The 12,083-nt window shown below is 46.7% G+C and overlaps 1 protein-coding gene across 2 annotated transcripts in view; it reads left to right on the forward strand.

The window, feature by feature from the left end:
* Positions 1-1,972: 1,972 nt before the first annotated feature.
* The window catches only part of LOC110501065 (protein-methionine sulfoxide oxidase mical3b), a 28,253-nt gene continuing 18,142 nt past the window's right edge, over positions 1,973-12,083 (forward strand). Inside the window, exons 1-16 of one of the 2 annotated variants that reach the window (XM_036957662.1) lie at positions 1,973-2,327; positions 3,522-3,898; positions 4,004-4,211; positions 4,378-4,494; positions 4,589-4,690; positions 4,880-5,136; positions 5,810-6,067; positions 6,268-6,383; positions 6,622-6,748; positions 6,882-6,975; positions 7,075-7,222; positions 7,652-7,848; positions 8,111-8,211; positions 8,305-8,403; positions 8,587-8,721; positions 11,135-11,248. In XM_036957662.1, the coding sequence (XP_036813557.1) occupies positions 3,557-3,898; positions 4,004-4,211; positions 4,378-4,494; positions 4,589-4,690; positions 4,880-5,136; positions 5,810-6,067; positions 6,268-6,383; positions 6,622-6,748; positions 6,882-6,975; positions 7,075-7,222; positions 7,652-7,848; positions 8,111-8,211; positions 8,305-8,403; positions 8,587-8,721; positions 11,135-11,248 (2,415 nt within the window). In that variant the 5' untranslated portion in view covers positions 1,973-2,327; positions 3,522-3,556. The remainder of the gene's footprint in view (positions 2,328-3,521; positions 3,899-4,003; positions 4,212-4,377; positions 4,495-4,588; positions 4,691-4,879; positions 5,137-5,809; positions 6,068-6,267; positions 6,384-6,621; positions 6,749-6,881; positions 6,976-7,074; positions 7,223-7,651; positions 7,849-8,110; positions 8,212-8,304; positions 8,404-8,586; positions 8,722-11,134; positions 11,249-12,083) is intronic. The other variant, XM_036957661.1, reaches the window with a different exon arrangement.

A 12,083-nucleotide genomic window follows, 5' to 3' on the forward strand; every position in this document is an offset into this window, starting at 1 on the left:
CCAGTCATCCCTCTGAATATATGAACTGTTGAATGTTTTTGGGAGGACGTTGAGCATGGTTCTCCTGAAGCTCATGGCAGCCCTGTTCTTCATGCTGGTTAACCTCTGCTCTACTATGTATAAACTGTAAACACTCTGTGGGGTTTGATTGTTTTATTTCGTCACCAATTTCAAATACCGTATCAATACTTTTGCTCATGAGATTCTCTCTCTGTCACTCTCTTGCTCTCTCTCTTTCAAGGTTTGGTTTTTACCATTCTGCTGTTCTGGATCAGGTCTCTGGTCTCAATGATTTTCAATGTGGTTTATATTTATACTGCAGAGGTATGTGGACACAACTTTTACATTCCATCCACATATATACTGTTAGTGTATAACAATGTATTGTATAGCCCTCTCTCAGGTGTATACTGTGTGTGTCTGGTGACTCCTTCTGTCTCTCAGCTGTACCCGACTGCAGTGCGTTCTCTTGGAATGGGTTTCTGCACTTCTTTCAGCCGCATCGGAGGCATGATCGCCCCCCTTCATAGCACAGGTCTGTGGCTGTGTGTTGTTCATGTTGGCTGATGCTTGTGTATGTGTGTATTAATATGTGAATGTGTGTTACAGCTGTTTATTCTTAAATGTGTGTGTCATAATGTTTGACTGTGTGTGTGTGTGTGTGTGTGTGTGTGTGTGTGTGTGTGTGTGTGTGTGTGTTGTAGGTGTTGATGTCACATTCAGTGATTTTAGATATGCTGCCATTTACTGTGACCTGTGTGCTTTGTGCTGTTGGAGCCTTTCTACTGCCTATCGAGACAAAGGGATGAGCACTACTGGTACGACACTGTCTGTGTTCCTGTGTGAAATTAAGATAATACTCTATATGTGATATACAAGTCTTGGTTTATTACTTCGATTCACTTTTTTCTCTTCACAGCAAAATTCCTGACTGTGTACATGTGATTCTCAACACATTCATGCAATTGTACATTTACACACAATACACACACACGTTTTATACTTTGACAGCTGTCTTTGTGTTGTAAATGATCTAGATATTTATACTTCAGAAAGTATGTACGCTTGAGCGAAAATAACTGGTCAGGCGGGGGAATTCAGTATCACTTCCCAACCACTAGATGGTGACATTACCCTGTAGGGAGATTGTAGCCTTGTCTACATATAAGACAAAGTTCTAATCCAAATGGGGTTCCGTGAAATCTTAAGCAAACAGAGCGAGACTTGGAAACATTGAGAAGCCCCGTCATGGAGAGGTTAACGTTAAAATTAGACTGTAACACCACCCACACACAAACACCATGGGGCAGCTTAGTTGGGTGTGTGTTAGTGCGCATGTGTGTGTGGGGTGTGGTGCGGGCATTATACTGAAGTAGCTACTGGGAATATAGTATGGATCAGTGAAGGTGATCAGGTATTAGCTGCAGCGTAAGCCATGGGGTCAGGGGTTAGCCACAATGTTTAGCTATAGATTAAGCCCTGCCCTCTCAGGCTTAGGTCTTCAGCTATGAAAAAAATGGCTAATTTGGGGTTAGTAAAGAGAGCAGAGCAGATCTCCATATGACCATAAGTTGAAAATTGTGGGTGGGCCTATAAACGTGTATTTGCTCTGTCATGTGTAGGCCTATACCTGGCATGTGCAGGTACCTCTACACCGACAGAATGTATAACCCAAAACCTTCTCTCTGACAGTACTGAAGGGTTTGGGTCTCGGCCATATGCACAAATAGGCCTCTGTCTGTGTGTTCTGTTCACACATACCCACTCTGTTTTTGTGTGCCTATGAGCGGCATCTCTCTCCCTCAGCACCACTTTCTTACAGAATGATCTCTCTCTTCTGATCCCTCTCCTCTTTAAGCTTGTTAGAGCCCAGTCTGTTCCCCAGGGACACCATGAGATTAGGTGTGTGTGTGGGCGTGCCCGTGTGTGTGCGTGTGTGTGTGTGTGTGCCTGTGTGTGTGTGTGTGTGTGTGCGTGTGTGTGTGTGTGTGTGTACTGTAGCCTATGTGAACATGCTGTGTGGGAGGAGTCTGTACTTGGCTGTTCCCTGACCTTGGACGAGAAAAGCGTCTGGATGTGAGAGAGCGAGAAAGACAGACTTGGAGAGTTTGGTATCAACATAATGAACAGCACACTATAAGGAAGGGAGGGGGACAGACCGAGACCATGGGGGCTGCGGTATAGACTACTGCAGTGCAGGTTTGTGGGTTGTTGTTTCTGTGGCTGAAGAGAGATTTTACATTCGAATTCTGAGAGACACCTGGCAACCCGTAGCTGAGCTGGAGAGTGATAATGTCTGTACAGGCCAGACGACAACACAGCATACAGTAAGTCCTACACCGTTTGTGTGTGTTCTTCTGTCAATGTGTGTACTTGAATGTGTTATCTAGAAAGTGTAGTGTGGACATAATGGACAGACAATACTGAAAGAATGGAAGCTCTTTGATGTGCAAGGTAATTACAGTATGTAGAATGTCCTAGGCACTTAGACTCATCTAAAATGGATAGTATATTATTTATGTATGATTTTTAGTCTTGTGTGGTTATTTGGTGCTGTTTATTTCCGTTTGGAAGATTAATAGAGTATCTATCAAATTGTCTAATTCAATCGAATAAACTACTATACTACCTCCCCCTGCTATGCTGACACTGGAGTGTGTGTGCGTGGGTGATGGAGTGTGTGTGTGGGTTTCTCTTGGTGCTTGGTGCAGATGGATCCACTATGTATGAAGTGCATTGTCGTCCCCCCCCCCCCCCCCCCCTCCCCCTCAACCACACACATTCCCTCCATCTTTCTCTTTGTATTGTCTGGTGACTGCCTTGGATATTGTCCCAGTCCTGGGATGTGGGCACATATTCTACCTCCTCCCCCCAAGTCCTTATACGCCCTATGTTTTTATTGTGTAAAAAGGTAATATGTTGATAATGTAATCTAATTATATGAGATAATTATGGCTGATTATACCATACACTGTATAATGCACTTTATGTTCACACACCTAAGAGCACTGAATATAATACAATAGCAGGATATAGTACACTTTTCTGAGGGCTTTGATTGTGTGACAACCAGAGTCTCAGCAGTGGATATACTACATTACCCATAAGCCCAGTTCACAGCATGGAGAGCTGGTTTATCTGGGCTCTAACAGTATAAGAACATCTATGGCCCTACCTCCCAGCAGGGGACCTTAACCTCTGATATGCAGCCAGCTCAGACAGAACACCTTAATCCAAACACACATACACACACACTCTCTCTCTCTCTCTCTCTCTCTCTCTCTCACTCACTCACTCACTCACTCACTCACTCACTCACTCACTCACTCACTCACTCGCACACAGTAGGCTACTTGCAAACTTAGAAATGTTTCATAAGCAATTTATTACACATGTAGCCTGGTCCCATCGATTGCTGTCATTGGCGCGACAAGGAATTGGAATGATAACTCCACACAGTTCCCATGGATTCTACATGGGAAGTCAGTATGGAATATTCTCTATCTTTTCTCTCTTTCCAGGCAGCCAATGAAAGAGCCTGGAACAGGAAGCTGAGATGGAGTTCCCAGAGTTCCCAGGGTGCCCTGCTGCTGCCGGCGTTGCCGTGGGCGACGAGGCGGAGAAGGAGGGCCATGCCCAGGTTCTATTTGATGAGTTTGTCCAGGCGTCTACCTGCAGAACGACACTCCGTGCCTTCAACCTGCTGTGTGAGCACCTTCAGCTCACACACACACACACACAGCCACAGACATACTCCCCGACGCAGCCGCAGAGGCCTTTCTACCACAGCCTCAAAGAACGCCTCAGCTACTGGAAGGCAAACGCACTGTGGGCCAAACTGGACAAACGGGCGGCCCACCACGAATACGGGAAGGGCCGTGTCTGTGCCAACACCACGGTACTTATTAGTAATTTAGAATCTGGTATTTAACATTTTCAAATACACAGGCTGCACAGCGTGTGTACGTTTCTAGCTTCTCATCCCAGCTGTCCCCTCTCCCAGTGTGTGATCATCGGGGCGGGGCCGTGTGGTCTGCGTACAGCAGTAGAGCTGGGGTTCCTGGGGGCCAGAGTGGTGCTGCTGGAGAAGAGAGATGCCTTCTCCAGAAACAACGTCCTTCACCTCTGGCCTTTCACCATCCACGACCTCAGGGGCCTCGGGGCCAAGAAGTTCTACGGCAAGTTCTGTGCTGGAGCCATTGACCACATCAGTGAGTATGGAATGATCCCTGACACTTGACCCCTGAGTCTCCATGGTTACAGCGATGGGGCTTCAATGTTCATTAGAGAATCCTCTCTCTCATTATACCCTGTTTCCCCCCCCCCCCTCCCCCTCTCTCTCTCTCTCTCTCTCTCTCGCCCCCCTGCCCTCTGTAGGTATACGGCAGTTACAGTTGGTGTTATTAAAGGTGGCTCTGTTGCTGGGGGTGGAAGTCCATGTCAACGTAGAGTTCAAGGGACTGGTGGAGCCACCAGTGGACCAGGAGCAACAGAGTAAGTCCTTCTGTGTGTGTGTGTGTGTGTGTGTGTTTGTGTGTGTGTGTGTGTGTGTGTAATGCCTTTATGTGTTTGTGTGTGTGTGCCTCAGAGGTAGGCTGGAGGGTGGAGGTGAAACCCAAGTCTCACCCTATTAACCAACTGCAGTGTGACGTGGTGATCGGAGCTGATGGACGACGGAACACACTGCCAGGTAAATCATCTAGTAGCGCCTATCGAAACACTGAAACAGCAACAGATCTCAGGCAGCATCAGTCAGACCTCCCATCACTGAAAGAACACATTTCTTAGTAAATGCGTTTCTTGGAAGGGAATTATTCTTGCCCTCTAAACCCAGAATTCCTGTTTGCAATCACATCCTGTCTCCCATGTGTTCAATCAGGGTTCAGGCGTAAGGAGTTCCGTGGCAAGCTGGCCATTGCCATCACAGCTAACTTCATGAACCGTAACACCACGGCTGAGGCCAAGGTGGAGGAGATCAGCGGAGTGGCCTTCATCTTTAACCAGAGGTTCTTTCAGGAGCTACGGGACACCACAGGAGTGGACCTGGAGAATATAGTGTACTACAAGGACGACACACACTACTTTGTGATGACGGCTAAGAAGCAGAGTCTGCTGGAGAAAGGAGTCATTCTGCGGGTAACAGCGCACACAGATGGGCCACCCGAGTGGCGCGACAATCTATGGCACTTCATCACAGTGCTTGAGGCGTCATTACAGACCCGGGTTTGATCCCAGGCTGTGTTGCAGCCAGCCGCGACCGGGAGACCCATGAGGCGGCGCACAATTGGCCCAGTGTCGTCCGGGTTAGGGGAGGGTTTGACCAGCTGCGTTGTCCTTGTCCCGTCGCGCTCTAGCGACTCCTTGTGGCGGGCCGGGCACATGCACGCTGACTTCAGTCGCCAGTTGTACGGTGTTTCCTCCATCACATTGGTGCGGCTGGCTTCCGAGTTAAGCGAGCAGTGTGTCAAGGAGCAGTGCGGCTTGGCTGGGTCGTGTTTCGGAGGATGCATTGGCTCTCGACCTTCGCCTCTCCCGAGTCCATACGAGAGTTGCAGCGATAGGACAAGACTGTAACTACCAATTGGATATCATGAAATTGGGGAGAAAAAGTTTATGTTAAACATGAAACAATGCATACACACATATACATACTTTATGACACACTGATACAGCTGCATTGACTGTATTGTTATTTTACTCATGTTGATCTCACTGCTCTCTACTGCCCTGATATACTGTAAAACTGTGTTATTGTTCAAACATTGATTGTGTTTTATTGTACTGATGTTTACTGTGTCATACCTATCAGGACTATGCAGACACAGAAACACTTCTCTCACGGGGAAACGTGGACCAGAATGCGCTGCTGGCCTACGCCCGCGAGGCGGCGGACTTCTCCACCAATCACCAGCTGCCGTCCCTGGACTTTGCCATGAACCACTACGGGCAGCCTGATGTTGCCTTGTTTGACTTCACCTGTATGTACGCGTCGGAGAACGCTGCATTGGTCAGACAGAGACATGGACACCATCTACTGGTCACGCTGGTGGGAGACAGCCTTCTGGAGGTGAGGAGAGGGAGAGGAAGAGAGAGGAAGAGAGGAGCAGAGTTGAGGGAGAGTAGAAGAGTGTTAATGTCAGCAATACTCTGAAAGTAATTCTGTTATAAGTAGCATATGGTTGTAATGTGTGTGTGTGTGTGTGTGTGTGTGTGTGTGTGTGTGTGTGTGTGTGTGTGTGTGTGTGTGTCTGCTTGTGTGTGTGTTAGCCGTTCTGGCCCATGGGGACAGGTATAGCACGGGGGTTCCTGGCAGCATTGGATTCTGCCTGGATGGTACGGAGCTGGGCTCAAGGCCTCGCCCCCCTGGACGTACTTGCTGAAAGGTGAGAGGGCAGGTCTGCGGTTAGGAGAACACACACACCAGCAATCAGGGAATGGGCCCACTGTCAAGTTACACATTGTAAAACCTATAGACAAACACACTGTCAAAGCCACACAAATGTACATGATGTGCCAAAATCATCGATCAGGAAACCAAATGATCGTTCACCTGATTCCCTAACGAAATAATCCTCTCTCTCTCCTCTCATTCTCTCTCTCTACTTGCTTTCTTTTTTTCAGAGAAAGTCTGTATCGTCTCCTTCCTCAGGCCTCTCCAGAAAATGTCAACAAGAACTATGGTCAATACACTGTAGACCCAGCTACCCGCTACCCTAACATCAACCACCAACTCATCACCCCCGCACAGGTATGCACAGGCAGACACACGCACACACACACACACACACACACACACACACACACACACACACACACACACACACACACACACACAAACACACACACACGACTGATGATGATGAGGATGACAATCTCTGTAGGTGGGGCATCTAATATACACAGAAGAGAGTGGAGGTTCGGGTGCGGACCAGGAACCACGACACCGATCCCCCTTGCCGAAGCTACTACGACAGGGTGAGTCTGACCCTCTGAGTACTGAACGGCTACACGAACATAACTCTAACCAATCGTCATCTTCACTCATATTTGTTTTCTTCCTCTCTGGTTCCCCAGAGTCCTTCTCTCGCTCCAGTAAGCTTTTGTCATGGTGCCAGCAGCAGACACAGGGTTACCGTGGCGTTGTGGTTAGCGACCTCACTACTTCCTGGAAGAGTGGCCTAGCTTTGTGTGCCCTCATCCACCACTACCGACCTGACCTCATGTGAGTCACCTCTGACCTCTAGCCTCACGCTCCACACAAATCACCTTACCTTATACACCTCATACAGCTCATCCCAAAGGTAGCATTCAGGCGCAATGTAGTTTGTCTCACTTCCTTTTCATGCAAGCTCAGGTGTATGTGCATGTGTGTTTGTATGAGAGTGGTGAGGCTGATGAGTCAGAAGACCATGGTCCTGATTAGTGCCCTTTTAATTGCCTGATTGGATCAGTGCCTCTCTTTGTCCACTTGCTCTGGTGTGTGTGTGTGTGTGTGTGTGTGTGTGTGTGTGTGTGTGTGTGTGTGTGTGTGTGTGTGTGTGTGTGTGGGCGTATGTGTGCGCGTGCTTAAGTCTGTAAAGTGTGTCTATTTGCACGTGTGTGTGTGTGTGTGACTCTCTTACTTTGACCCTCTCATCCCATCTCCCTGCAGTGACTTTGACTCTCTAAAGGAGGATGAGGGGGAGGAGAATATGAGGTTGGGGTTGGAGGTGGCAGAGAAGGAGTTTGGCATCTCTCCTGTGATGACTGTCGAGGAGATGTCGTCTGTCAGTGAAACGGACACTCTCTGTATGGTCATGTACCTCAGCCAGTTTCACCAGCTCTTCAAGGACGCACTGCCCCCAAGCGGTGAGTTTCTCAACCACAGTAGTCAGTGGTAAGAACGGTTAATGCTCAATTCTCCTCATCACCCTCTATTCTTATCCTAGCCTCTCTTTCCAGAATGCTGAATAGTCTTCCTCGTCTCCGGCCCTCTCATAACCACTTACCTACAATGCCTTACTAAGCAAAAGCAAAGTGGTGAACATTTTTCTATTCCTATTACCTGTCCGTGGTTATGAAGGAAAGGAGATGAGGAATGGCGTGACTGTTCTTCTCCTCTTTTCTTTAGAATCCCAGACCGAGAGCCTAGATGGGAGGGCTGCTGTGATTGGTCCTGCCTCTCTCCTCAGCCGCCTGGGCCACAGCCCATCCCGCAAGCGCAACCCCAAGGTACACACCCCTATTTGTTTAAGCAGGGACTCTGTTTGTCTGTGTGTAGGTGCATGTGTGTTTACATATATTTGTCTGTGTCCCTCCCATCAGGAGCAGAAGGAGAAGGATGCGGTGGGGAAGAGGAGGAAGACCAGTCGGCCATGTCTGGAGGATGTGAGACAAGATCTCAGATTAGTGGACAGTTATGAGGTGAGGGGTGTAACCTGTATCCCTGGTTAAGGTAAGATCAATTGTAACTGCCGGTAGTTCTGTGACTAAAGTAATGAGATGACATGCAATAATGTCAAGTATTTAAATTGTGAGAACAGCTATACAAAACCTTTGGCCTTAAAGTGACACGGGTCAAACTCTCCACCATTCTGCCTTGCACAGGAAGAGGCTGCCTTGTGCTCTGTGGGTGGAGCAAGCCAGAGCAGAGTGCGCTCGATGGCCAATCAGCTGCTGGCCAAGTTTGAGGAGAATGCCCCTTGCCCCTCCTCCACGCCAGCTGCAGCTCTCCGCAGACAGGTGAGAGGGGATGGAATTCAGAGCTCCTAGCTGCTAAGAGTTTTCAGGTGTTACTAAGATAGTTTTCCCTCGCTCAAAGCCGCAACAGTTTTCAAAAATATTCTTATTGAAAATCTGTGCTTTTAATCTGAATAAAGGAACTTCTACAGCACGGTCTGTCATCGATAGCTGTGGGTAGTTTAGATCCTTCAGGTGTGAGCCGACTGACTGACTTCCTCTTGAGGTTTCAAGAGGATAAGCCAGATTAGCTGCACTGATGGACATTTTGGGTCAGGGCCAATGGGACTCACTGAGCCTTGGATCAGTAAGTAAGGGTTCATTTGGTTGAAGGGAACAGCTGTGGTTGCAGCAATATGGCTTAAGATTAACTGGTGGTTAGGGTTAGCAGTGGTAGCTCTTAGCCTAGGCCCTAGAGTCTTAAGCCCTCACTCCCTCTACTAACTGACCACCAGGGGGACTCCATGCCCATGCTTCCACCTCCTCCAGCATCCCCTGACCCCCAGGAACCAGCCTTTGTGGCCTCCGCTGCCACCTGGAAACAGGTACAAATAGTAAGTCCCCCACCTGCTCCACCTGTGGTTCTTAGAGGCCTGTAGAGTTAATATAGCTGTATCTCTCTGTGTCACCACATGGGGGTTGGATGCTTGTGTGTTGTGTAGTTCAGTAGCGTGGCCTTTTTTCCTAGCTCTCTCTTAGCTTTAGTTCCCATCGATATCACAGTGTTTCGCTATTTCGCTACCTCAAACCACCCACTCACATGATGCCGTCTAAACCCATCTCACCCCAGAAGAAGCGCACGCAGCAGCAGGAGCAGATGAGTTTCAAGTACAAGGAAAAGGTCAAATGTCACACTCTGCCCAGCAGGGGAGAGCAGGTACGCCACCCCCAGAGGAATCTGGGTAATGTAGTTGTGTGTAGACTAGATGGCATGTAGACTAACAATGATGTCCCATGCCCCACATAATTGTTCATAGATTCCCCAAGTTCCCATTACCCATCTGTAGACTAACGTGTGTCACTGGTGTGATGACTTTTGAGGTCTCTTCTCGGCTACCTCAGTGTTTCCCTGATATGTATTCAGGACAGAAAAGACAAATTGTCTTTTCCAGAATTGTCTTTCGACAGCTGGCGTCAAATCCTACGCAACTCGCAGTCCGTCAACCGACAGACGAATGTTGCGCCACCTGGCGCACGGCAATGAATTGTTCTCTCAGTGTAGTGGATCTTGACAGATACATGGTGAACGTTGGCAGTAAGAGTTGCCCCACGGTCAAAGCTTTACCCAAACCCCTAGTGTGTACCTACCCCATTCATAGACAATTCATAACTACCTTTAGCGTCAATTGGCAATAGTATAGTCCCCGAGGCGTGCTCCATACATTAACACGCATCGCTTGCGGTATGGTTCTGGACACGTATGGAACCCATCGTTCATGTAAGCAATAAATCCTTTTCAAAAGCCAGACAGCCATTTCCATGTTGCAAGCGTTTCTGGAAAACAGAGTGGACTACCTGTTGCTAATTAGCTTTTTGTGTCTCTGAACACCTGTGTGTAAACTGAAGACAGACGCCACAAACGTGTTGTCACTGAAAAATGCAGTCGGCTGCAACTGTATTCTCAATTTGTGAAATTATTTTGATGTGATATGAGGGGGATTTGTGTTTCTAGAAGCATACTGCAATTGGGAATTGATTCACATTTTGATGGAGTATTTGGCTTATTTTGGCTTCCGGACCCAATTCACCTTTAAACAGAACACGTAAGATCCTTGGACTATAAGGAGTAACATCAGTCCATTACTGGGCTAGTGTGGACCATGAGTGGGCTACAACTTGAGTTCAATCTATGGGCCTCAGGGCAGTGTCAGAGTGCTAAATGATACTGTTATTCATATAAACAACTGTTGTTTCTGAGAAAGAGGAGTACACCGGAATGAACTGGATTCAGAGTACATCTTGTTTGGTCTTTTAAGAAAGTATATTTGTATAACTTACCGCAGGGCATGTGGCATGTGACAATGCTGCAACTGAAATGTTCCCTTTTAAGATTTAAAAAATCAGAGGCCTGTGAATGGTTTTTGTTCATGTTTGCACAGCCTTCTTTCCTCAGACTCCTCTCTGATTTGCCTACAAATTAAGTTTGATTGGTGTGAGATAAGGGCCTAGTGATGATAACATTTATATTCATTATTTTGGGCAATGATTACACTGCAACAGAAAGACGGTTAAATTAGTATAACGACAGAATCCAATAGGGGTTTGATGTTTCTAGCTTTGTGTTACATTTCCACATCCATTTCCACAACGACATGTTTATGGCCGATTGTGTCATCCCTAGTGAGTGTGTGTGTTTACTGTTTGTTCTGTCCTTCGTCCTCATCTCTTGTCTCTCTTTTCTCCTGTTGTCTTTTAGAAATACGTTCAGATGTACACCGGGGGAGTAAGCTCATTGGCTGAACAGATATCCTGTCAGCTTCAAAGTCAGGAGTCACCGTCACCCCAGCACACTCCTGATAGGAAGGAATCAGTAAGAATGTATTTGAATGAATCGACTCACTCACACTAATACTGTCAATAGGCCGAAACTCATTCAGCATTGGATTATACCCTATCTCAGCTGGTTCTGAAGTAGGTCATTTCCATGTTAAAGTACCCATGAGCACCAAGGTGAGGTTTATAGGAGCATGTCAAAATGGATGTCAAATGAAAGCTAGGAGTCTATTTATTTTTTTATACTGGCATATATACATTTTTCAACCATTTTCATCCCAGAAATGAGGAATAAACAAAGGCTTTGATTTCTGGACAAACAGATAGAAAGGGGGTCTTAGACAACATCTACCAGAAAAAGTCTTAAAGGGCATTATAAATGTATCAAAACACAATAAGGTTGAAGTAAACACCCCTTCCAACTAATATCAACACTTATATTTCGTTTTGGAGACATTTCTGTAAGTTTAAGAAACATGGCCTTGTACTGTGAAATTCTGCACCAAAAACCCACATCTTTGAATTTCTCTACCTCATGAGGAGGGAGGACAATGAAAGTTCACAGAAGTAACAAGTAAAGGTATACCAATCAATTAGTTAGTGTTTTTACCAGTGGTGTTACATACTTAAGTAGAAATACTTTAAAGTACTACTTAAATCGTTTTTTGGGGTATCTGTACGTTACTTTACTATTTGAAAACTTTTACTTTTACTTCTTACATTTCTAAAGAAAATGATGTACTTGTTACTCCATACATTTTCCCTGACACCCAAAAGTACTCGTTGCATTTTGAATGCTTAGCAGGACAGAAAAATGGTCCAATGATCTCTTGTCATCCCTACGGCCTCTGATCTGGTGGACTCACTAAACA

This window comes from Oncorhynchus mykiss, chromosome 21 (genome assembly GCF_013265735.2).
Source record: "Oncorhynchus mykiss isolate Arlee chromosome 21, USDA_OmykA_1.1, whole genome shotgun sequence".
In the NCBI taxonomy this organism is placed as follows: Eukaryota; Metazoa; Chordata; class Actinopteri; order Salmoniformes; family Salmonidae; genus Oncorhynchus; species Oncorhynchus mykiss.